This window comes from Salvelinus sp. IW2-2015, linkage group LG33, assembly GCF_002910315.2.
Source record: "Salvelinus sp. IW2-2015 linkage group LG33, ASM291031v2, whole genome shotgun sequence".
Lineage (NCBI taxonomy): Eukaryota > Metazoa > Chordata > Actinopteri > Salmoniformes > Salmonidae > Salvelinus > Salvelinus sp. IW2-2015.
This window is the reverse complement of record NC_036872.1, coordinates 4880376-4904853: the sequence shown is the minus strand read 5'-3', so window position 1 is coordinate 4904853 and position 24478 is coordinate 4880376. Positions and strand designations below refer to the sequence as shown.

General features: G+C 44.9%; 2 protein-coding genes across 2 annotated transcripts in view; both read right to left on the bottom strand.

Moving 5' to 3' along the window:
• LOC111958082 (brevican core protein-like) overlaps positions 1–24478 on the bottom strand; it is a 56768-nt gene that overhangs the window by 15395 nt on the left and 16895 nt on the right. Inside the window, exon 5 of the mRNA XM_070437094.1 lies at positions 16–129. Within this exon, the coding sequence (XP_070293195.1) occupies positions 16–129 (114 nt within the window). The remainder of the gene's footprint in view (positions 1–15; positions 130–24478) is intronic.
• Positions 170–24478, bottom strand: part of LOC139023578 (mucin-2-like) — a 33268-nt gene continuing 8959 nt past the window's right edge. Inside the window, exons 3-6 of the mRNA XM_070436987.1 lie at positions 14826–16150; positions 4532–5648; positions 299–1615; positions 170–186 (exon numbers count right to left, since the gene is read on the bottom strand). Of these exons, the coding sequence (XP_070293088.1) occupies positions 170–186; positions 299–1615; positions 4532–5648; positions 14826–16150 (3776 nt within the window). The remainder of the gene's footprint in view (positions 187–298; positions 1616–4531; positions 5649–14825; positions 16151–24478) is intronic.

Sequence of the window (24478 nt, the reverse complement as noted above, 5' to 3'; positions counted from 1 at the left end):
AAATTCTTGGCATACCTGTCTCACAACGATCTCCACTGTAGCCAGGGGCACAGCTGCAAGATTGGAAACTTCCGCTTCTGTAGCAAGAGCCCCCATTCAGACACATGTTCTCAGCGCAGGAGTGGATGCCTGTGGTGTAGAATAGGAGTAAAACGAGAAAAACAAACATTCAAATGATTTCACATTCTAGAGAAGACAAATGTTAAATGACAAATGTTAAAACGTTTGATATGATGATATTATTTCCATAACACACAATAGCATTGTATTATTGACCAACATTTTTTAAATGACATACCTGCAATCTCAACTGTCTCACCAACAGTCAAGTGGCCCAAATCCATTCCAGTCTCAGCTGAAGTGATAGTTTCCACTACCTTGATGGGGGGTTCACCCTCGACTAATGTAGGTCCTGATACATTATCATAGTCCACACTTTCCTCCTCCTCAGACACAGATGAAGGAGTGCTTCGGATCATAGAGACGGATTCTGTCCGGCTCGGTGTTTCAGCTGGCGATACAGTTGTGTACTCTGGCATTTCCCACATTGGCATCTTAGTGGCAGGAGTAACAACGTCAGAAGCCGTCTTTCCTCCGGGACTGCTCTCAGAACCCGCCGACTCAATTTCAGCCCTAGGATGCGCGAGAGAGGGTGAACCAGTGATGGCGGTTGCAAGTTCTGTCTGAGTAACAGAGAGGGATGGGGTGGTCTCCTCTGTTGTGTCACTCTCTGGCTTCACAGCGGAAACTTTGGTCACCTTTTTCTCCAAGCTGCTTCCTGAGCTGCTTTCTGAGCTGGAGGCCAATACTGACTGAGTCACAGATGGGTTTGACTCTTCCTCTGAGCTGCTCGATGAACTACTCTCTGAGCTTGATGATGCACTCTCAATCTTCGTTGTCTTTGTTGGGACAGTGCTGAGCGCGGTTGCTTCTACCTCAGGTGTTGTGGTGGTTTCAATGAGGGAAGGTTTAGACTCAACCTCTACGGGCTCTGTTATAATTTCATAGTCCACCTCTTCATCAATGTCTGTCGTTGGTGTTCTATACACTTTAGTTTCTAACACTTTCTCAGTTAGAGGAGAGCCAATGGCAGAAATGGCTGTTTCTTCGACCTCAGCCTCTTGTTCGGAGCTGCCCTCTGCACTAGGAGAAGCATCCTCTGTTGTAGGTACCTGGCTTGAAGCTTCAACTTGTTCCTCTTCCTCTGATGTAGATAGTACAGCATCAGTCTTCACTGGAGAGGCAGTGGGGACTAAATTTGATTCGGAGCTCTGTGAGGGTGTTGTTATAGTGTCAACAGACTGGCTTGAATCTTCCTGAGGCAGCATGGGTCTGGTTGTGGGCATTGCCGTTTCCTCGGAAAATATGTCAGGTTGGGAACGATGGGTAAATGGAATCTCAGACAGGGCCTCTTGGAGCAAAGCCTCAGGTGTTGTCAGGTCTGGTTTGTGGGAAAATGTTGTGACAAACTGGATCATCACATTGGCCTCCGTTGTCACCTTAGTGGAATGGACAGAGACAATTGGAGGGGCTGTACTAGCCAGGAGAGGGGCTTCTGTTGCAAAACCATCTGCGGTGAAACCCTCACTTGTCTGGTCCCCTGAGCTCTTGTCATCTGTAAAAGGTAAGACGGAGCTGGTTTCAGTATCATCAATAACTGATGGTTTGTCAGAGCCTGCTGGTCTCTCTGTTTGCTCAGTGACTTCACTCTCTGCTGTTACAGTTTCCTGTGAAGATACTGTAGCTTTCTCAGTGCTATACAGAGAAGAAACTGTAGTAGTTGGTGAGTCTTTGGTAAACCTATGAGGAGTCTGGTCACCTGAGCTCTCCTCATCTGTATCAAGTAGGACTGAGCTCCCAGTGCTTTCCATTGAACTGGAAACACCCGATGGCTGTTCTATGCTTGTTGATTCCGTCTGTTTTGTTTCTTCACTATCAGCAGTTATTTCAGCAGAGGCGAGGTCACTCATTGAGTCGGGTTTCTCTGTGCTGTACAGAGAAGACACTTTTGTAGATGCCATATTTTCACTATCTGCTCTTGTGGTCATTAAGTGTGGCATTTCTGTGGTTGTTACTTGTTCAGTGGCAGACTCTTTGGTAGACATATCAGGGGTTTGATCACCTGAACTAGTTTTGTCTGTAGAGGAGAGAACTGGGCTTGTCTCCGTCTCATCAATAACAGGAGTAGACGATGGCTGTTTTGAGCCTGATGGCCTCTCTGTTTCTTCTGTGACTTCAGTCTCTGCTGTTACAGTTGCATGTGAAGATATAGTAGGTTTCCCAGTGCTATACAGAGATGAAGCTAACGTTGTGACAGACTCTTTGGTAAACATATCAGGAGTCTGGTCACCTGAACTCTCCTCATCTGTATCAGGTAGGACTGATTTCACAGTGCTTTTCATTGAACTGGGAAAGTCTGATGGCTGTTCTGTTTCTTCACCATCACCAGTTATTTTAGCAGAGGTGAGGGCACTTGCATATTCAGAGACTGGTGATGTGGATGTCTGCAATGGCTTGGCTGTGCTACTGTGCACATGAGCTTCTGTTTCAAGAGACTCCTGGGTGGTCATTGGAGTCGTCTCGTCTACAGAACTATCTTCATCTGTTGATCCTGTTTCTGTGTCATCAACACTTGGAGTAAAAAACTCCTCAGAGTCGGATGGTTTTTCGGTATGATCAATAGCAGCACTCGCTTCTGGTGATTTTGTTGTTGTCATTACATGTAGGACTGGGCTCGCCTCTGCCTCATCAATAACAGGAGTAACTGCTGGTCCCTCGGTTTGGTCTGTGCCTTCAGTCTCTGTTGTTACCGATTCCTGTAATAACGTTGTGAGTTTCTCTGTGCTAAACAGAGAAAAAACTGTGGTTGTTGTAGTTACATACTCTTTGGTAAACATTGCAGGTGTCTGATCACCTGAGGTCTCTTCATCGACGGAGGTGAGGACTGAACTTGTGTCAGGGGCAGTGCTGACAGCTGTAGGTTCTCCCTCTGGTTTTGTGGTTGTTTGAAGAGCAGGTTCAGATTCAACCTGTGAGAGATCTGGAATATTTTCATAGTCCGCCTCTTCCTCAATGTCTGGCAAAGCAGATGATACCGCAGCGGAAGCAGGTGTACTGTACACCGCAGTGGCATTGTTCGTGACTAGAGTAACAATATACCCGGTCGCTTCCTCCTTTATAGAGATACTGGTGGGAATGCAAGTCCTGTTGACCTCACTATCTTGTTCTGAGCTGACCTCTGTATCAGTAGAAACTCTCTCTGTTGTAAGTCCCTGGCTTGAAGATTCAACTTCTGATTTAAACGGTATTGCTGTAGAAGCCGTGGCAACAAAAGGTGATTCTGAGCCCTGTGCAGGTGTGGTTACAGTGTCAATGGAGTCCCTTGAATCTAGCTCAAGCAACATGGGACTCGTGGTGGCCTCTGCAGTTTTTTCAGTTGAGACGTAAGTGAGAGGATGTTGGGTAAATGCAATCTCAGACCTGGCCTGATGGAAAGATTTCCCAGGCTTTGTCATGTCCACCTCGGGCACAAAGGTTGTGACAAACTGGACCACCACATCAGGCATTACAGATGGCTCAACAGTGGAATGGACAGACAAACTCAGCTGGGAGTAAGCTTTCTCTGTGTTCTCAGTGCTAAACGGAGACAACACTGTAGTAGATGTAGTCTTTTCACTCTCTGCTATTGCTTTTTCAGGTGACATTGTTGTGGCTGTTACCAGCTCCATTTTCACAGTACTGTCAAATGGAGAAACTGTGGTAGTTGCAGACTCTTTGGCAAACATATTCGAGGTCAGCTCACCTGAGCTCTCTTCGTCTGCGGAGGTTATATCCGAAATGGAAGCAACTGAAGGTTTCTCAGTGCTGTAGAGAGAAGAAGCTGAAGTTATAGCAGTCCTTGCAGTCTCATCTGTCACAGTTTCATTTGATGATGTTATTACTTGTCCTGGTGTCTCAGTGCTAAACAGAGAAGAAACTGTAGTTGTGGCTGTAATTTGTTCCCTTACAGTAACAGACTCTTTGGAAAACATTTCAGGGTTCAGATCATCAGTGCTCTCTTCATGCATGGAGGTTATTTCTGAAACGGACACCCCTGATGGTTTCTCTGTGCTATATAGAGAAGAAGCTGAAGTTGTAGCAGTCCTTGCAGTCTCATCTGTTACAGTTTCACGTGACATTGTTGTTACTTGTAAGGCTTCCTCAGTGCTAAACAGAGAAGAAACTGTAGCTGTAGCAGTCTTTTCACTCTCTGCTGTTGCAGTTTCCTGTGACGCTGTGGTAGGTTTCTTAGTGCTATCCAGGTAAGAAGCTGTAGTTACAGAGTCTTTGGTAAACATATCAGGGATCTGGTCACCAGAGCTTTCTTCATCTGTAGAGGTTAAATCGGAAATGGAAGCTACTGATGATTTATCTGTGCTATACGGAGAGGATGTGGTTTCAGAGGGTTTGGGTGTCCAAGTTGTCATTTCCTCCCCAGAGATGCCCTCCTCTGAGAATGAAGGTACTGGAGTTGTAACCTCTGTCACTTCACCCTTCTTAGTAGCTGTTGAGCTCGTGTCTTTGGTGGGAGTTGTGGTTTGGGAGGTCTCAACTACAGAGGCGGAGGTTCCAGAGCCTTCAGAGTCGTCATCCCCTGAAAACCCATCAACAGGGAGTGGACTGGTTGATTTCACAGTCTCTCTGTCTTCCTCATTCGACACTGATGTCTGTTGTGTAGCACGTGTAGACACCACGGTGGCTTGCATGGAACTAGATAAAGTTGTTGTGTTCTCCACTTCAGAATCCTCATCAGATGGGCCTCCTCCTGCAGAATCAATAGTCTTAGGAGAAGGGGTGGTGGATAATTCCATCTCATCTGTCAGGAATTCATCATGCTCACTGCTCACTGTGGTCTGTGTGCTTGCATCTATGGGGTGAGTTGATGCATGGGATGATACAGGGGCAGAAGGATTAGTCTCTGTATTGGACTCCTCTTCAGTGACACCATCTCTGGACAACTCATTAACAAATATATATGGTGTGGTGAAGGCCGTCTGAGAGCTGGACTCTGTGAAAACAGTTGTGGCTTGCGTGGTTTGAGCTACAGTGGACATGACCTCTGAACTAGATGCCTCAACATACTCTATAGATGATGTGGTGGTCGTTATTACAGTCTCTGAATCTTCAACTTTTGTAGAGCTGCTTGTCGTCTCAGCACTTGCCTCTGCAGATATATTTACCGAGGTGACTGATGGGATTTGTGATGTAGCCAGACTCGGTGGGTCAATTGTGGAAGACAAGTAGTAATCGGTCCCAGACCCTTCAGGTTCCTCTGTCATTGCAATTGAGGAGTGTGGTGTCATGGTAAGGGCTGTGACTCCCCCTGCTTCCTCTGCAAAGACGGTGGGGTGGAATTGTGAGGAGGGGTCCACCATTGTCACAGTATCAGCGTCAATCATTGTGTCATCTTTAGTGATAATCTCAGCGGTTGTGGTCATGCTGTCCACAACAGTGGAGAACAGTTCGTCCTCGTCTTTGGCCTCTTCTGTGAATATGATAACTGGGCTTGTCGGTGGTTTTGTACCATGCAGCACCATGGTGGGGGTCTGGTCAGTTTTGGTTTGGCTGCTGGTTGAGGTGATGATCATAACCTGCTGGTCAGTAACACCCTGATAGATAATAGAGGGGATGGCAGTGGATATGGGTGACTGTGAACCAAAAGGCACTGTTGTATGGTCTCTGACAGTGGTGTGGTCCCTTGCTACAGTGTGGTCTCCAGTGGTTAAACGATCACTCGTTGTATGGACTCTCATTGTAGTATGGTCTCTTTTGGTTGTATGGAATTGGTGTGTTGTATGGTCACTCATAGTTGTACGATCACTCAGAGTAACAGTAACAGGGGGCTGTGTAGCCTCAGGAAAGATGGTGGTTTCTGTGTCTGGGCTGATATGACCTTCCTCATCTGGGCCTGGTGTGCTTGACACAATGGATTCTGTTTGGCCTGTTGCCTCGCTGAATGTGTCGCTCTCAGCTGATGGTTGTTGGTTGGTTGTGAATGCCATCCGTTTTGTTATGTCATCGACACCCGTTGTCTTGGGAGTGGTGTAGTCAGAGTGAGGTGATATGGAAGTCTGAGAAGCTTGCATTATTGTTGACATTGGTGTGGTCATTCCTTGTTCTGTTACGACAGTACTGACAAGAGAGGACAATGTTGCAGTGACAGACTCTTTGGTCAACATATCATGGGTCTGATCACCTGAGCTTTCTTCATCTGTAGAAGAGACTACTAAGCTTGTCTCTGTGTTAGGGAAAACTCTGAATATGGTAGATTCTCCCTCAGGTTTTGTGGTAGTTTGAACAGGTGAAGGTAAATAGTCCACCACTTCATCAATATCTGGCAAAGTGGATGATGTGAAAGTGACGGTAGTAACAAGTTGTTCTGAGCCTGATGTTTTCTCTGTAACTTCGCTCTCTCCTGTGGTCATTACAAATGGCAGTGCTGTGGTTGTCACTTGTTCTGCTTTGACAGTGCTGTACAATGAAGTAACAGTTGCAGTGACAGACTCTTGCGTGAACATATCAAGGGTAAGGTCACCAGAGCTCTCTTCATCCTTGGAGGTTAAATCTGAAATGGAATCAACTGATGTTTTGTCAGTGCTACACGGAGAAGAAGGTGAAGTTGGAGCAGTTCCTGCAGTCTCAGCTGTTGTTTCATGTGATGCTGTGGTCAGTATTTGTGTTGGCTTGTCAGTGCTGAACATTGAAGTTGCTGTAGTTGTAGTAGTCTTTTCACTCTCTGCTGTTGCAGTTTCCTGTGACGCGGTGGTAGGTTTCTTAGTGCTATCCAGGTAAGAAACTGTAGTTACAGAGTCTTTGGTAAACATGTCAGGGGTCTGGTCACCAGAGCTTTCTTCATCTGTGGAGGTTAAATCTGAAATGGAAGCAATTGATGGTTTATCTGTGCTGTATAGAGAAGAAACAGAAGTTGTAGCAGTCCTTGCAGTATCATATATTGCAATTTTATGTGACTTTATTGTCAATACTTTTCCTGGTTGCTCAGTGCTGAACAGAGAAGAAACTCGAGTCATGGATGTGACATGTTCTGTTTTGTCTGTGCTGTATACGGAATAAGTTTTTGCAGTGACAGACTCTTTGGTAAACATATCCAGAGTCTGGTCACCAGAGCTTGCTTTGTCTGTGAGCGTTACATCTGAAATGGAAGCAACTGATGGTTTATCTGTCACATCACTTTCCAGGGCCTGAGCTTTGCTAGACGTAACCTTTGCAGTTGTGCCAGATGATATAGTTACATCAAGCTCAACATCTGTTCCTTGGATTGTTTCAATGCTGAAAGGAAATGAGTTAAAATCCTGCTTTGTTGTTGCTGTCCTCGACAGGGGAGGAGAAGTTGTGCTTGCAGGTTGCCGAGTAGACACATCAGAGATGTCTTCACCTGAACTCTCATCCTCCGTCCCTTCAGCCTCAGCTGTAGAGTCTATTGTCAAGTCCCCACTACCCTGCTCTGTGAAAGAGGCTGTGGAAGCCTCTGTTGTATTATCTGTGCTTGACATGGAAGGAGATTGGATTAATGTGGACTTCTGGGACCGTGTGAACTCTGTTGAAGATTCAACACGAGGTGTTTCAGGTGCGCTTTCAGTCTCTCTGGTTTCAGTCTCATTGGTTGCAACAGTGAACTGGTCCTGTGGTTCAGTGGTGCTCTGCACTTGTGCCTCCTCACCTGACTCTTCTGCTTGGATTTTCTCCTGGGCATCATCTGTTGGTGAGATTTCAGAGACCTCCATGTCTACATAAGTGAAGGAAGTGACAAAGGGTTTTGATGTGCTCGCTAGTCCAGTTGTTTGGTCCACAGATAGCTCCAGAGTTTCAATGTCTGCAGCGGGAGTGTATGAGGGTGTTTCATCTATTTCTTCTGTGGGTGTGATGACTGTTCCAACAGTTGTGCTTTGGAAGGGGTCACTGCTGATTATTGGGGAGGAAGATTTGGCCATCACAGCTTCTGACCCTAGTGATGTTGCAAATTCCTTGTTAAACATATCAGGTGTCAGGTCGCCTGAGCTCTCTTCATCTGTGAATGTGACCACTGAGGACGCCACATGTGAGTCAGCGCCAGCTGAATGTCCCTCGGTGCCTGTTAGTTCTTCTGTCTGTTCAACCCCCTTGGTTCCATCAGTTACCTCTGTGCTTACTGATTTTGTAACCGTTGAGTCTGTTGAAGATGATGTAGTATGCAGTGGGGCTGTTGTAARAGCAGATGTGTCATCACCTGAACTCTCATCCTCTTTGCCCTCACTTTCTGAAGTAGAGGGTTCTGTGAAGTCTCCACTTCCCTGCTCAGACAATGAAGCAGTGGCTGATTGTATTGTCTCAGCTGTGCTAGTGGAGACAGGATATTGGGTTGACATAGATGCTTGGCTGATCTGTGTAGACCGTGTTGAGGATGCAACACTTGGCTCATCAGATGTACTCTCTGTCTCATCTGTGGCTACAGTGAACTGGTCCTGTGGATTAGTGGAGGTCTCCATTGGTACCGCTTCACCTGAACCCTCTGGCTGAGTTGTCTCTTGGTCATCCTCTGTAGTTGTGATTCCAAATCTCTCCATGTCTATGGGTGTAGAGGTGTTGTGAGTAACCTGTGTTGAGGCCCCGGTTTGTTCTGTCATCTGTCCAGTTGATGTATGAGGAGTGGGATAACTACTGACAAACTCAATTATCGTAGCTTGCACCTTGCTAAACATATCAGGGGTCTGGTCACCAGACCTGTCTTCTTCTGTTGAGGTCACTGTTGGTCTTGATGTAGTGTACGCACTAACTGACTCTGATGGGAATGCAGTTGTTGCAACAGATTCCTTGGTGAGAATCTCAGTTGTTGCACCACTTGAGTTTATATCCTCTTCTGAAGTGAGGACGGCTATTGTCTCTGTTTCATCAATGACGAAAACAGCTGATGACATTTCTGAGCCTGTTGGTTCTTCTGACTGTTCTGTTCCAACTGTACTATACACTGGAAGAAGAGGTGTTGCATCTGACTGTGCAGTAAACATATCGGGAGTCTGAACTCCTGAGATCTCCTCTGGGATGGTACTCTCAACATGAGCAATGGTACCTGTGCTACGTAGAGAAGAAACTCTAGTAGCAGTAGCAATCACTTTACATTCTGCTGTTGCAGTTTCCTGTGACGCTGAAGTCATTACATGTCCTGGTTTCTCAGTGCTGAAGAGGGAAGTCGCAGATGTCTTTTCACTCTCTGCTGATGCAGTTCCCCGTGACGCCGTTGTAGGTTTCTCAGCGCTATACAGGGAAGAAGCTGCAATGATTGTAATCTTTGAAGTCTCAGCTGTTGCAGTTTCAAGGGATGCTGTAGTCACTCCTTGTTCCGGTTTCTCAGTGATGAACAGAGACGTTGCTGTAGTTGTGGCAGTCTTTTCACTCTCTGCTGTTGCAGTTTCCTGTGACGCTGTGGTAGGTTTCTCAGTGCTAAACAGAGAAGAAGCTGTGATGATTGTATTCTTTGAAGTCTCAGAGGTTGCAGTTTCATGGAATGCTGTAGTTACTAATTGTCCTGGTTTCTCAGTGCTGAATAGAGAGGACTCTGTGGTGGTTGCAGTGTCTTTGGTAAAAATATCAGGGTTCTGGTCACCTGAGCTCTCTTCGTCTTTGGAAATGAGGACTGAACTTGTGTCAGGGGTAGTGCTGATGATTATAGGTTCTCCCTCAGGTTTTGTGGTTGTTTGAATGGTAAATGGTATAGTTTCAACGAGTGGAGGCTCTACTCGTATGTCATAGTCCACATCTTCATAAATTTCTGGTGAAGTGGATGATGTGACAGTAATGGAAGCAAAATGTGTTGCTTCTGTGCTGTACAAAGAAGATGTAGGTGCTAAGGAAGATGTATTGGTAAATATTTCAGTTGTCTGGTCATCTGAGCTTTCTTCATCTGTAGAGATGAGGACTGAACTTGATTCTGTGTCACCAGTAATATGGGTAACAACATTGTTTTCTGTTACTTGTCCTGGTTTCTCTGTGCTATATAGAGATGAAGCTGCAGCAAGAGCCGTCTTTGAAGTCTCAGCTGTTGCAGATTCATGTGACGACGTAGACACTGTTTGGCTCGGTTTCTCTGTACTGAATAGAGAGGAGACTGTCGTAGTTGCAATTTCTTTGGTAAAAGTATCAAGGATTGAGCTTGTCTCTGCATCGCCAATGTTGGAAACACCTGATGTCTTCCCTGTTTGTCTAGTCGGTTCAGATTCTGTTATCTCAGTTAATGCTTCCTGTGAGGTGCCGATCACTGTAGCTGATGTCCCCATTGATTCCCATGTCTGACCTATCAGGGTAACCACGGGAGTCATTGGTGATTCTTGGGTAAAGATTTCAGTTGTGTCCGCTGAGCCCTCCTCTGTGAGGGTATAAATTAAACCTGTTGTTTTTTCGACACTTGCAGTGACTGATGGGTGGACAGTTGTTGTCTTTGTGGTAACATCCAAAGAAGCTGCGGCAGTACCTGCTTCGGCCGGGGACCCAAAAGGTGACACTGTTGATGCCCCATTAGCATGTCCACCGGGTCCAACGGTTGTTGATTTAGTGGACACCTCATCCCTCATTGTGACTGGGCTGAACTTAGGAGATGCAGTTGTTACAGGAGCCAAACCGGTGAACACCTCAGTTGTCTGACTGACTGGACTCTCTTCTTCTACTGATGTGAATCTTGTCTCTGCATCATCCCTAATAGGAATAGATGTTGACTTAGAAGACGTTTCATCCTTCATTTTGACTGTGCTGAACAGAAGAGAGGCTTTTGTTGCAGAAGTCACACCGGTGAACATGTCATGGGTCTGTTTACCTGAGGTCTCTTCATCTGTAGAAGTTATTACTGGAGATGCAATAGTAGTGACTGCCATACCAGGAGTAACTGAGAGTGTATCTTTGCTTGAGGTTTCTACTTTCTGCTCAGTCACACCACTTATCACAATAGCTCCCTGTGTTGTGTATCTGCTGACTGAGTCTGATAGAGAGGGCATGGTTGTCTTGATCAGCTGAACAGTAGTGTACATTGGATACGCTGTTGTCACTGGAGTCTCTTTGGTGGACATCTCAGATGTCTCTTTATCTATAGACCTGACGGCTGAACTCGCCTCTGCATCATCAATAACTGGAGTTACTCGTCCTGTTTTCACTATCACTGTTGTCTCTGTATCAGGCTGTGTTGTGGTTGTTTCCAGCTCTGTTTTGATTGTGCTTGAAGCACTTTTTGTGGGGAATATATTAGGAGTCTGGTCACCTGAGTTCTCTGTAGTGGATGAAGAGGAAGTTGTTTCGGTGCCATCAGAAACAGGATAACCTGGAAGTTTTCCTGTGACTGTACTTTCTGCAATTCTTTCTGTGCTGTACTGAGAAGTTGCTGTGGTTGTAGTGATCTTTCCACTCTCTGCTGTTGCAGTTTTTTCTGATATTGGTGAAGGTTTCTCGGTGTTATACAGAGAAGAAGTTACAGAGATTGTAATATTTGAAATCTCAGCTGTTGCAGTTTCCTTTGATACTGAAGTCGTTACATGTACTGGTTTCTCAGCGCCGAACAGAGAATACACTCTGGTAGTTGTGGTGTCTTTGGTAAGCATACCAGGTGTCTGATCACCTGAGCTCTCTTCTTCTGTGGAGGTGAGGACTGAACTTGTAACAGGGGTGGTGCTGACTGTTGTAGGATCTCCCTCAGCTTTTGTGGTTGTTTGAACAGCGGAAGGTATAGATTCAAGAAGTGAAAGCTCTTCGCTAGTGTCATAGTCCACCACTTCAATAATATCTGGCAACGTGGATGATGTGACAGTAATGGAAACTAAACTCGTTGCTTCTGTTCTGTACAAAAAAGACGCAGGTGTCACGGAAGAAGTCTTTGTAAAAATCTCACTTGCTTTGTCACCTGAACTCTCTTCATCTGTAGTGGTTAAAGAGGAAGTTGTTTCTGTGCCATCAGAAACAGAAGTAACTGAAGGTTTATCTGTGGCTGTACTTTCTGCAGTTTTCTCTGTGCTGTAGAGAGATGTTGCTTCAGTTGTAGTGGTCTTTCCACTCTCTGCTGTTGCAGTTTCTCGTGAAACTGTTGTAGGTTTCTCAGTGCTATACAAAGAATATGCTGCAGATATTGCCACCTTTGATGTCTCACCTGTTGCAGTTTCATGTGACAATGTCATCCCTACATGCCCTAGTGTCTCTGTACCGAACAGAGAGAATACGTTGGTGGTTGCAGTGGCTTTGGTAAACATATCAAGGATTGAGCTTGACTCTGTGCCATCAATAATGGGAACACCTGATGTCCTTCCTGTTTCTTTGGTTGGTTTAGATTCTGTTATCTCAGGTAATACTTCCTGTGAGGTGTCGATCACTGTAGCCGATGTCCCCATCGGTTCCCAAGTCTGATCCATGAGGGTAACTACGGGACTCATAGATGATTCTTGGGATGATTCTGTTGCAGTTTTATATGACGCTGTAATCCCTACAAACCCTAGTTTCTCCGTACTGAATAGAGAGGACACTGTGGTAGTTGCAGTGTCTTTGGTAAAAATATCAGGGGTCTGATCGCCTGAGCTCTCCCCATCTGTAATGGTAAGTACTGATGCAATTGTCTGAACATCAGCACTCTCCTCACCAGTAGAGGAGATGACTGAGCTTGTCTCTGTGTGACCAGTAACAGGGGTACCTGAAGGTTTTTCTGCGTTTGTGTGCCTCTCTGTGACTGCTGCGACAGTCTCCACTGTTGCAGTGTCTTGTGACATTGTTGTTTTCTTTGTGCTATATACAGAAATAATTGTAGTAGTAGTGGTCTTAGTGTCAGCTGTTGCAGTTTCATGTGATGCTGTAGTCACTGCATGTTTTGGCTTCTCAGTACTAAACAGAGAATATGCTGTGGTTGTTGTAGTTACAGAGTCTGTGGTATCACTTGTCTGGTCACCTGAGCTCTCTTCATCTGTAGAGGAGATTACTGTGCTCATCACTGCATCATCATTGATAGGTGTAACTGATGGTGTTCCTGAGTCTGATGGTTTCTCAGTCTGATCTGTAACTTCACTTTCTCCTTTTGGGATCATTAAATCTGGCATTGCGGTGGTTGTCATTTGCTCGGCGTTGACTGTGCTATAAACAGAAGAAACAGTTGTAATGACAGGCTCTTTGGTAAACGTATCAGAGGGCTGGTCAAGTGAGCTCTTTTCATCTGTTGCAGAGAGGATTGAGCTGGTCTCTGTATCAGTAGCAGAAGTTTCTGTGGCTTTACTCTCCTCTGTTTCATGTGACGTTGTAGATATGACAACTTTTGGTTTCTCAGTGCTAAACAGATAGGAGACTGTGGTGGTTGGAGTGTGTTTGGTAGACATATCAGGCACCTGGTCACCCGAGCTCTCTTCGTCTGTAGAAGAGAGGACAGAGCTTGTCTCTGTTTCATCAATTATGTGGACAGTGGAGGGCTTTTCTGTGACTGATGTGTCTTCATTTGAAGCATTTCCGACTGTTATATCTACAGGTTGCTTAGTGGTAGTCATCTCAATCTCCTTTTTGATTGAGCTGAACAATGTAGGGCCACTTGTGGCTGTAGACTCGGTGGGGAACATATCAGGAGTCTGATCACCTGAGCTCTCTTCGTCTGTGGAATCAAGGACTGAGCTTTTCTCTGTAACAGGAAAAGATGACGGTTTTTCTGAGCCTGACAGTTTCTCAGCCTGCTCTGTGACTGCACTCTCTGCAGGTTTATGTGACACCGTTATAGTAACTGCTGGTTTATCAGGGCTATACAAAGAAGACACTGTGTCAGTTGCAGTGTCTTCGGTGAAAACCTCACTTGCCTGGTCACCTGAGGCCACTTCGTCCGTAGAGGATAGGGTCGAGCTTACATCTGTTACCGCGGTATCCATTGCAGCGCCACTAGAAAAACCTGTGCTGATAGTAACAGAAGGTGAGACTGTTGATGATACATCAAACACTTCACTGGGTTCAATGCTCGATGATACTGTTGATCTATCATCCTCCTTTCTGCCCGTGCTGAACATAGGAAATGCTGTTGTCGCAGGAGACTCCTGAGCGGACATATGAGTTGTCTTTTTTCCAGAACTCTCTTCATCTGTCGACGTGACGGTCGTGCTAGTCTCGGTGTCATCAGTCACAGGAGTAGCTGAGGGTTTCTCTGTTTGCTCTGTAGCCTCCCTGGTTGCCGTTGAGGTCGTGGGCACATCCTCTTCTGTTTTGACTATAGTATGAAGAGGAGAGAGGTGTGTTTCAGTAGCTATGCTAGGAGACATATCAGGATCACCTGCACTTTCCTCCTCCATCAGATTTGGGGTAAGTGAAGGTTTATCTTTGCTTATGGTGTCTTCTAGTTTAGGTACCTCACCTGTCCCAATTGTGTCCTGTGTGGTGTATCGGCTGACTAAGTTGAAGAGAGATGCCATGGTTGTCTTAACCATCTGAATAGGACTATATACTGGAGAGACAGTTGTTGCAGGGGATTCTTTGGTTGGCATTGGAGATGTCACCGGACTCTTAGAACTGTCTTTATCTGTGGAAGTGGAGGCTGAGCTTGTCTCAGTCTCATCAACGACAGTAACAACTGATGGTTTTTCTGTGTTTGTTGTGCCTTTGGTGAATGCTGTTACCTCTCTTTCCATTGTCGCTTGTTGTGTAGTGTCTGCTGAATTTGTTCTTGGTGATGTTTTTGTGGATCCTAACAAAATCTGTTCTGTGCTGAATAATGGAGAGCTGATCGTGAACATTTCAAGCGTTTGGTCTCCTGAGCTCTCCTCCCCTGGTACAGAAATGACATGTGTTGCAGTAGTGTATTTCACCGTGGGAGACACTGAAGGCAGGCTAAGCGTTGTTCCCTCTTGCTGGCTTGTCAAAGATTCAGCTGTGGTAGAGATCATTGAAGGTGATTCCGTGCTGCCTGCCTCTTTGGATGGCATCACCTCAGTCTTGATTGTTTCCACTAAATGTGTCTGGCCACTTGTCATTGAGGGAGGCAGAGCGATGCTAACTGGTTCCCGAGGAGTGTGTGGGGCCTGTGTGGATCCTTTCTCCTCGCCTGAGGTGGTGCCCTCAATGTCACTTATGGTCACTGGCACTGATACATCTTCAACATCTCCAGAAGAGGGCGTAGAGACCGACAGTAGAGGGGTTTGAATGGAGATGTCAAAATCTGGAAGAGCAGAGGTGCTCTTTGTTACGTCTGCAGTGTCAATGTCATCAGCGACCACGTGTATTTCTTCTGTGGGAGAAACCGAGGGCTCTTCCCCTTCTGGCTGATTCACCTCAGCATCCCTGTCATCATCTGGCGGTTGTGTCCCTGACCCCTCCACCTCTTTGCCATACACAGAGGCGCTGATTTGTTGGCTTCCCTCAGGAGTCTTGGGTGCATAAGCTGTTTGGCTTTGTTCTGAAGTTTTGCTCACTGCTGTGCCAGATGATGAAACAGTGGACACTGCTTCAGTGGGTGTAGTTATGACGTCACGTGGTCCCTCTGTGGTCTCTGAAACAGATGATAGACCCTCAGCTCTTTGCTCCGTTTTGGATGGAGTGGTTCCCACCATTGTTGTGACCGGTGCAGAGGTTGCAGTCACATCTGTTTGCACAACACGGCCTTGTGTGGTTCCCTCAACCTGCTCTGGGGTTGTGGTAGGAGTTGACTCCACATGAACCACCTCAGGCCCATAGTCATAAGAAAAGTGATCCAGAGTGGACATCGACAAAGGCAGTGGGGTACGTGAGAATGGGTCAGGCTTATCAGGCTTATCTGGTATAGTATCAGGTATCTCTATCAGAGGGTAATCAAACACAGTGGGGGTCACCTCCTCCTCACTGCCCCCCAGCGCGGTCACATTCTCCTCAAACTGGTCACCTCTTCCTCTCCCTGCTTCCTCCTCTACCTGTCTTCTCTCTTGCTCCAGGGTCACCTCGTGTTTGCCATTGATGAAGATCAGCGTTGGAGTCATGGTGACGGCAGCAGAGGAGAAGAAGTCAGGTTCTCCACTGCCCGGGATAGGTTCACCGTCCACCAGGGAAGGGGTGGCCCGGTCAGGAACGACAGGGATGACAGGGAACTGACCCTGGTCAGGCACCTCTGGGAACACAGGGAACTGACTCAGAGTGTCTAAGGTCGGCAGAGTCATATCCACTGAAAAGAGAGAGGAAAATGGAGAGAAAAGTTGAGATACATGACAATGACACTATGATGAGCAATAGTGTGGCTAGCATTAGTTAATGCATTCGTTTACTCCTATTTACTAAATGAAAGTGATTGATACAGTGCACAAAATTAAGAATTGTGACATTTTTCTTAAACTTTTGATTTGATTTCTTCCCTCCTGAAATCCCACCTATATACTAAACACAGAAATGGTCATTCTCAACTATTTAAACACTCGGAGCACTCACATTCCATAACTACTGGAACGGCAAAGACGGTCAATCTGACCGTTGATATTTTAGTTGTGTAAATATTACATTATAAATAAATTATTGCTGAATTAATGCATTTATTCTGTTACAAATGGTGATAAGAAACCTTAGCACACCAAATGTAAATTGCAATCAGTCAGAAAATATATTAAACGACGCAGAAGAGCATAGACTGGAAAATACTCAAATAAGACGATGGTGTATTTTCTGACTGTAAGAAAACAGTTGCCTACCGAGCCGGCCTGTCTTAACTACGCCTAAACTATACTGAAACTAATTTCACACATATAATAATAGTCATAGATGTGGCTTAAAGACAGTATTAAATTCACAATAGTCTGATAGGTGACAATACTATCAATTGTCAAATAGAGAACGAAGAGACCGATGACCAGTGCTGCTTACATTGACAAAAAAAGGGAACAGAGCTTACAAGTAGCACTTCTTCTATAATCATCCTACAGAGGTCCATGCAGGTCAGACATTTTGATTGCTATACGCTTGCAGAAAGAGCATATTCCAAGATTTATAATGACGTTTTTTTGTCAAAAAACTCTACAGATTACACTGATCGTCTCTGTTTCAATATATCACTTTTTCCTAGAATAACTGTGGCTCCTGTGAGTGTTTGTCATCTGAGTAAGCTACTGGTGACAATCAGCAATAGCCATTTGGGAAGAAATATCCTTTCTATTTTCTTCTCTTATATTCTTACTGTAAAATATATGTGTGTTGACTGTGTTAGGGCAGGGCCTGTGATGTCTGCTAAATGAACAAGATGATTTCATTGGCATGGAGCAGCCATAGATTGCCTACTAAGCACAGATAAATACTACTCAAAACGTGCTATCCTGTTCTCTTGAAATAAATTGACCGGTGTCATGTTGTTTATGACCTTCCTAAACAAAATAGTATTGATTTCTTTGCGAATGTGTGATATCAACACTAGGAAGTCCGAGCATCACCACGATTCAAAACTAATTGAAATGTTAAATATAGCATGGATTATCTAAAGATGAATACATTTGATTTTGTGAGATAAGACAGTCCTATGAATACATGAATTGAAAGGTATTTTCCCAACCTCCACAGTTCTGTCAGTGTTCATTGCCCTGAAGCTGTACTTAGCGGTAATCCAAATACAACAAATCAATCCCATGTTTGTCCTTACCTCCTGCAGTTTAATTAACTCTAGTCAGCTCATCGCTTTACAATAACAATGGACCTGAATACCTGTATGATAACATAGGCCTAGGTCATCGGTGTGGGGGGGTCAAAAAGTGGCTAAATTCTGCACGAAGTAGAGCTCAACATCTTGTCCCTGTTATGTGCGTATGACTTAATGATTTTAGATGGCCACAGCATCTTCATGACCAAGACAGCACAGGAGGACGAGTGAATTGAATTGTCCAAGCAGAAAGTGTCTTACAATAAAGGTCAGCCTACAAATAATCAAAACATTATTATCATTGTTTCATGATGTAGACTTTTCCTAATCTTGACAAATGTTGCCATTTTAACAGCGGCGCTGCATCTTTGCGGAACATCATTGGCCGTTCTGGGTTCATCATTGTTGCGTCACAGGTCTTATAAAAACTACAAACTTGGTTTGGAAAGCACACCGAGTGACATGCTTCACGAATTAACGTGATGTCATCTGGCCAACCTCACATTGTTTGGCACTGATGCTTCAATCAGGCTCTTACGGGGAGCATTATTCATCCATATACACTGAGTGTACAAATTAATTAGGAACACCTGCTCTTTTAATGACATACTGTAGTCTGACCAGGTGAATCCAGGTGAAAGTGATGATCCCGTATTGATTTCACTTGTTGAATCCCCTTTAATTGGTGTAGATGAAGGGGAGGAGACAGGTTAAAGAAGGATTTTTAAGCCTTGAGACAATTGAGACATGGATTATGGATGTGTGCCATTCAGAGGGTGAATGGGCAAGACAAAAGATTTAAGTGCCTTTGAACGGGGTATGGTAGTAGGTGCCAGGTGCACCGATTTGAGTGTGTCAAAAACTACAACGCTGCTGGGTTTTTCATGCTCAACAGTTTCCCGTAATTATCAAGAATGATCCACCACCCACAGGACATCCAGGCAACTTGACACAACTGTAGGAAGTATTGGAGTCAACACAGGCCAGCATCCCTCTGGAGTGCTTCCGAGACCTTGTAGAGTCCATGCCCATATGAAGTGAGGTCGTTCTGAGGGCAAAAGGGGGTGCAACTTAATTATAGGTAGGTGTTCCTAATGTTTTGAACACTGATTGCATACAGTGCATTCGGAAAGTATTCAGGCACCTTCCATTTTTACACATTTTGTTATGTTACAGGCTTATTCTAAAATGGATTAAATAAATAAAAAATCCTCACACACAATACCCCATAATGACAAAGCGAAAACAGTCTTTTACACATTTTTGCAAAAAAGAAATACTCAGACCCTTTGCTATGAGACTCGAAATTGAGCTCAGGTGCACTCTGTTTCCATTGTCATCCTAGAGATGTTCCTACAACGTGATTGGAGTCCACCTGTGGAAAATTCAATTGACTGGACATGATTTGGAAAGGAACACACCTGTCTATATAAGGTCTCACAGTTGACAGTGCATGTCAGAGCAAAAACCAAGCCACGAGGTCGAAGGAATTGTCCGTAGAGCTCCGAGACAGAATTGTGTCGAGGCACAGATCTGGGGAAGGGTACCAAAAAATGTCTGCAGCATTGAAGGTCCCCAAGAACACAGTGGGCTCCATCATTCTTAAATGGAAGAAGTTTGGAACCACCAAGACCATTCCTAGAGCTGGCCGCCCGGCCTAACTGAGCAATCGGGGGAGAAGGGCCTTGGTCAGTGAGCTCCAAAGTTCCTCTGTGGAGATGGAAGGACAACTAACTTCCAGAAGGACAACTATCTCTGCAGCACTCCACCAATCAGGCCTTTATGGTACAGTGGCCAGACGAAATGACACCCCACTTGAAGTTTGCCAAAAGGCACCTAAAGGACTCTTAGACCATGAGAAACAAGATTCTCTGGTCTGATGAAACCAAGATTGAACTTTTTGGCCTGAATGCCAAGCGTCGTGTTTGGAGGAAACCTGGTACCATCCCTACGGTGAAGCATGGTGGTGGCAGCATCATGCTGTGGGGATGTTTTTCAAATGCAGGGACTGGGAGACTACTCAGGATTGAGAGACAGATGAACGGAGCAAAGTACAGAGGTTTTCATCAAGGATCTCTTGATGAAAACCTGCTCCAGAGCACTCAAGATCTCAGACTGAGGTAAAGGTTCACCTTCCAACAAGGACAACGACCCTAAGCACAAAGCCAAGACAATTCAGGAGTGGCTTCGGGACAAGTCTCTGAATGTCTTTGAGTGGCCCAGCCAGAGACTGGATTTGAACCCAATCCAACATCTCTGGATAGACCTGAAAATAGCTGTGCAGTAACACTCCCCATCCATCCTGACAGAGCTTGGGAGGATCTGCAGAGAAGAATGGGAGAAACTCCCCAAATGCAGGTATGCCAAGCTTGTAACGTCATACCCAAGCTGACTCGAGGTTGTAAAAGCTGCCAAAGGTGCTTCAACAAAGTACACTGAGTAAAGTGTCTGAGTACTTATGTAAATGTGATATTTCAGTTTTTTTTAATACTGCAAAAATGTATAATAACCTGTTTTTGCTTTGTCTTTATGGGGTAGTGTGTAGATTGATGAGGGAAAAAACAATTAAACACATTTTAGAATAAGGCTATAACATAGCAAAATGTGGAAAAAATCAAGGGGTCTGAATACTTTCCGAATGTGCTGTATGCTCGGTGTAACACTGACCTTATTAAGCCCCTGCCCTTTTGGCTGAAAGGTCCCTCTCAGACCCCAAGTTAGCTTAGGCCCTGAGCAAAGATAGACATCCTGTTCCTGCCCTGAGCAGATCCACTGGATGTCAGTGTTTCCCTGGAGAGGAACGTGCGCAACATCCGAAGATCGGCCCACACAACTGCCTAAAGCCTTTGGAAAATAAGAGTTCACGAGTCCCCTCGAGGCGCACAATCCTGTTTTTTTTTCTTCTCCTCCAAAATGTTTAACAGACTTTGTGCTTCACTCCCTGATCTGACAAAACTAAAACTAGCTATAAAGCAGGTGGCAAATGGCTTAACACAGGGCAGTGTTGTGGTCTCTCTGTTATAGTGAACAGCTCTGCATTCTTTGGCTTGTGACTTGCAATCCAACCAACGCCAGGGTAGGGGATAATGGTTATTCATTCACTATTCACTCCTCCTCCATCCATCTCTCTCTCCCCCATCTGAAAAGTGGAGTTTCCCACAAGCTGTGGCTCAGCTAGATTAGTGGCTGGGAGAGAGAACACCTGCAGGAGTCTGACACCTGTTTAAGGCCAGTGGAGCCTGGGAACACAAGAGAGCAATAACCCAACCCCTCACACACACACACACACACACACACACACACACACACACACACACACACAAACACACACACACACACACACAACCCCCCTATTTAATCACCGCACCTTACCTCACTCGACAGCCCCAACTCACAACCACTCCCCTCCCCTTTCTACTCCCCACCACCACAATTGCCATGGCTCCCCGCTTCCCTCCTGTCCCTTCCAGCCTCAGTTGCTCAGTGGCCGGTGCCCAAGCTCCTGGTGCCGTATTACGAATCTGTTCAAATAAAACCAGACGCCCACATAAACCCAGGCCAGCGGTGGCTCTGGAGGAAGAGCAGTGCTCCATGCTGAGGACAGGCACAAACGCTCTGTTGTGTGCAAATCATGAACTCAGCAACACAACTCACCAGCCCCACAGGGCCTTGTGTATCTCATTACTGCAATTCAATGGGCAGGTAGGTAATGTGGTTGCTTTGAAGGAATCATTTTGCACTGGATAGCACATAATAAGGTTGGACCACACACTAAAACTTGAAGGTCAAATTATAAGTGGACAAATACCAATGTGCACTTATGGCATCTGTTTGTTCATTCTCAACTGGGAGATGTGAATGATTATTCTAACTTCTCAAGCCCTTTGTTTACTATGACTCCAGTGAGAGTGTACAAAACGGGACAATATCTTTCAGAGGCCAATTTCCATAAACCAGGGGTTTCTTCGGGGGAAGGTCCTGGTTGCACCAAACAATGTGGCACTAAAACACCCATAATCTCCCTCTCTAGTCAGGCCACCACAACACCAGCTGCTCAGCTGTCCTTACAGAGCAACTAACTTCCGCAGTCCCATGTCAGAATTAGACATGCATCCATGTTTCTCCCTGTTCACAGTGCCCTTGCAAAACTGAATCCTACTTGAAGGTAACAGCGCTCACTGTTGCCCCTAGTGGCCAGTTTCCACGTCTTCTCCCGACGTCGTCAGACATGGATGGATGTCGAATACTGACTTGTATCACAGGTGGCCTGGCTGCACAGAGAGGGGAGACTTTGCCTTAAAATGTTTATCATAGTACAAAACGTGTACGAGTACACACAGCAGTCTTCTAGAATATTGAGTTGGTGTTCAGGCTGCAGTGTGATGACAGGCATCTGTGCTTAGTCAGGTAGGCTGCCAAGCCTCCTCCTTTGCTGCCAGGCTGGCAGAGGGAGTTACACATACACACACACAGAGGGTGTGGCCTTGGTCCTTGGTGTGGCTCCTCTGCACACAGCTTTGGCTCTCTCCCCAGGTTGCACCAGCAAGCCTGCACTCAGAGGGAGAGGGAGTCCAGATCACCAGTACCCAGGCTCCATGGCAGTCCCAAACCATGTGTGTCTTGTACCACTGTGCTAGAACACCAGACTCATTTACAATTAGTGTAGCACCACATTAGGTCAGGAACGCTTGAGTGCATAGCTCTGGTTGGATGCTCACAGTCACAACATGATTGCCATGCTGGAAACCATGTGTGTGCATGTATCCCTTCTCTCCTCATATTTCTCTACCGCGACTTTCTTCAAGACCAGCCATATCCTCTGACTTAAGGGCAAAAGTATAAAACATTCCGATATACTGTAATGTGAAGTGGGTGAGGTAAGGATACTGACACAAGTTAAAAGGCCACTTCAGGAGAAACGACTTGCCTTACTCTGAACAGTGGCATTACGACTCATGGTGAAATATTATAATTACGCTATCCTACCTATACCCCAGCATTACTCAACAATCATGAGTAATTTAGCCTGAGACACACTGCCACTCTGAGCAACCATCATCCAACCAATAACCTGCCTACTAAGTTGTAAGACACTCCTGTTCAGTAATCTCTCCGCTGGCCGATTGACCGTGAGGTGAGTTGTGGAACTCAACACACCGCATTCCGTTGTCTTACACCATTGCGGCTGCCTCCATGAAGGAGAATACCAGAGACAGCGAGAAAGAACAGTGGGGGGAGTAAGCCTAAGTCATAATTGACATCATGAGGTTCCAGAGGCCTCACTGTTATGCTGACTACAAGACCTGTTAATACAATAAACAGCTGCATGCCGAGAGATTGTGGCCTTTTTCATTTTTCATTCAGTGTTTATTTCCCTATGACCCCCATGTCTGTCTGCACATCTGTTCAGCTGGACTGACTGACCGAGTTGAGGTGGTCCAGGCACTAAGCTGCAGTCTGTCAACGGATGTGGGAGAGAGGACCCACAGAGGAATTCGCAAGCTAGCTAGGGGGGATAGGAAAACAATAACAAAAAAACGGGTTTTGCAAGAGGTCCCTTGATAGGTCTAGAAGTGTGGACATGGAATAAATACCTGTTTACTCTTATTTAATCCAATGACTTGATTGGAAGTCATGTTATTTATTTGTTTTTTGCGCTTTATAGCTACAGTGTATGATCATGTAAAAATCTGACAATAGGCTGATACTCAGGGGCTTTTCTCCTGTCATTTTCGAAGGGTCTTTTTAAATAGCCGACATGATTCTTGCTTGGTCTAAAGTATTTTTAAAAAATACGCTAAAGTGGCCTATATAGAGTAAAATGTTGTGATGATTTTAATTAAGGCCAGATAACACACCCTAATAAGGTCATTTTTTCTCCCTTAATCACATCGCAATCAACCTTTACCAGTTGAATATGGACACAAATTGTAACTTTTTTGTATTACAATCCATTTGAAATATTGTATGAAAATATGCAAATGATGTGACTCCTCATTAAATATGTGCATATTTGTATATCACACAACAACAACAAAAACATTCTGGACACTGGATGAAGTCAGCCTAAATATTTTGGTTTCATTTTGTCAAGATACTCTAGGACTGAATGTATACATAGCAGGTTGTGGATAAATACTTTTTTTCATCTTTCCAGCAGTAAAATACTAAAGAAAGGTACGTAAAATGTATTTTTGGTGTATCTTTTAGAAGAAAAATGTCAAACCCCAAAATGTTTTGGACAACATATCAACAATTCTCTATGCACGTCTGGAGATTATGTCTAAGGATAACCACACACTATTTGGTGAATGCAGATGCGTCTGAAGCTGAAAACAATGTGTGGGCATGTGGGGAGAGGGTGTGGGAAGAGACTTTCGGAAAATGACAGTTGAAGACAAGTACACCGATTTTAGAAACACCAAACACATATTTAGACCCAATCACCATCTCTTCAAAGTAAGTTGCTACATACAGTATAGTCCAGTTTGTAAAATTCTCTATGAAATGGGCTTTTGAATTGTGTGATTCAATTATGGAAATGATGGATGTCCAGTGGTGTTTGAAATGATTAAAACCCTTGATAAAGATGAGCAATAATGTATAAAATAAATAGCTCATATACTGAGCTACGTGTGTTTTGTTTGCTCCAAAAAAATAGGGAAATTATATGATATGAATACAATTGCTCAGAGATTTTGTTTAACAATTAATACTTTTTTCTCAAAGTTATTGACACCCCTAAAGATTCTTATAAATAAATTAGTCAAAATTGGTATTTGGTCCGATATTGCTAGCGCGCAATGACTACATCAAGCTTGTGACTACAAATGTGTTGGATGCATTTGCAGGTAGTTTTGCTTGTGTTTCAGATGA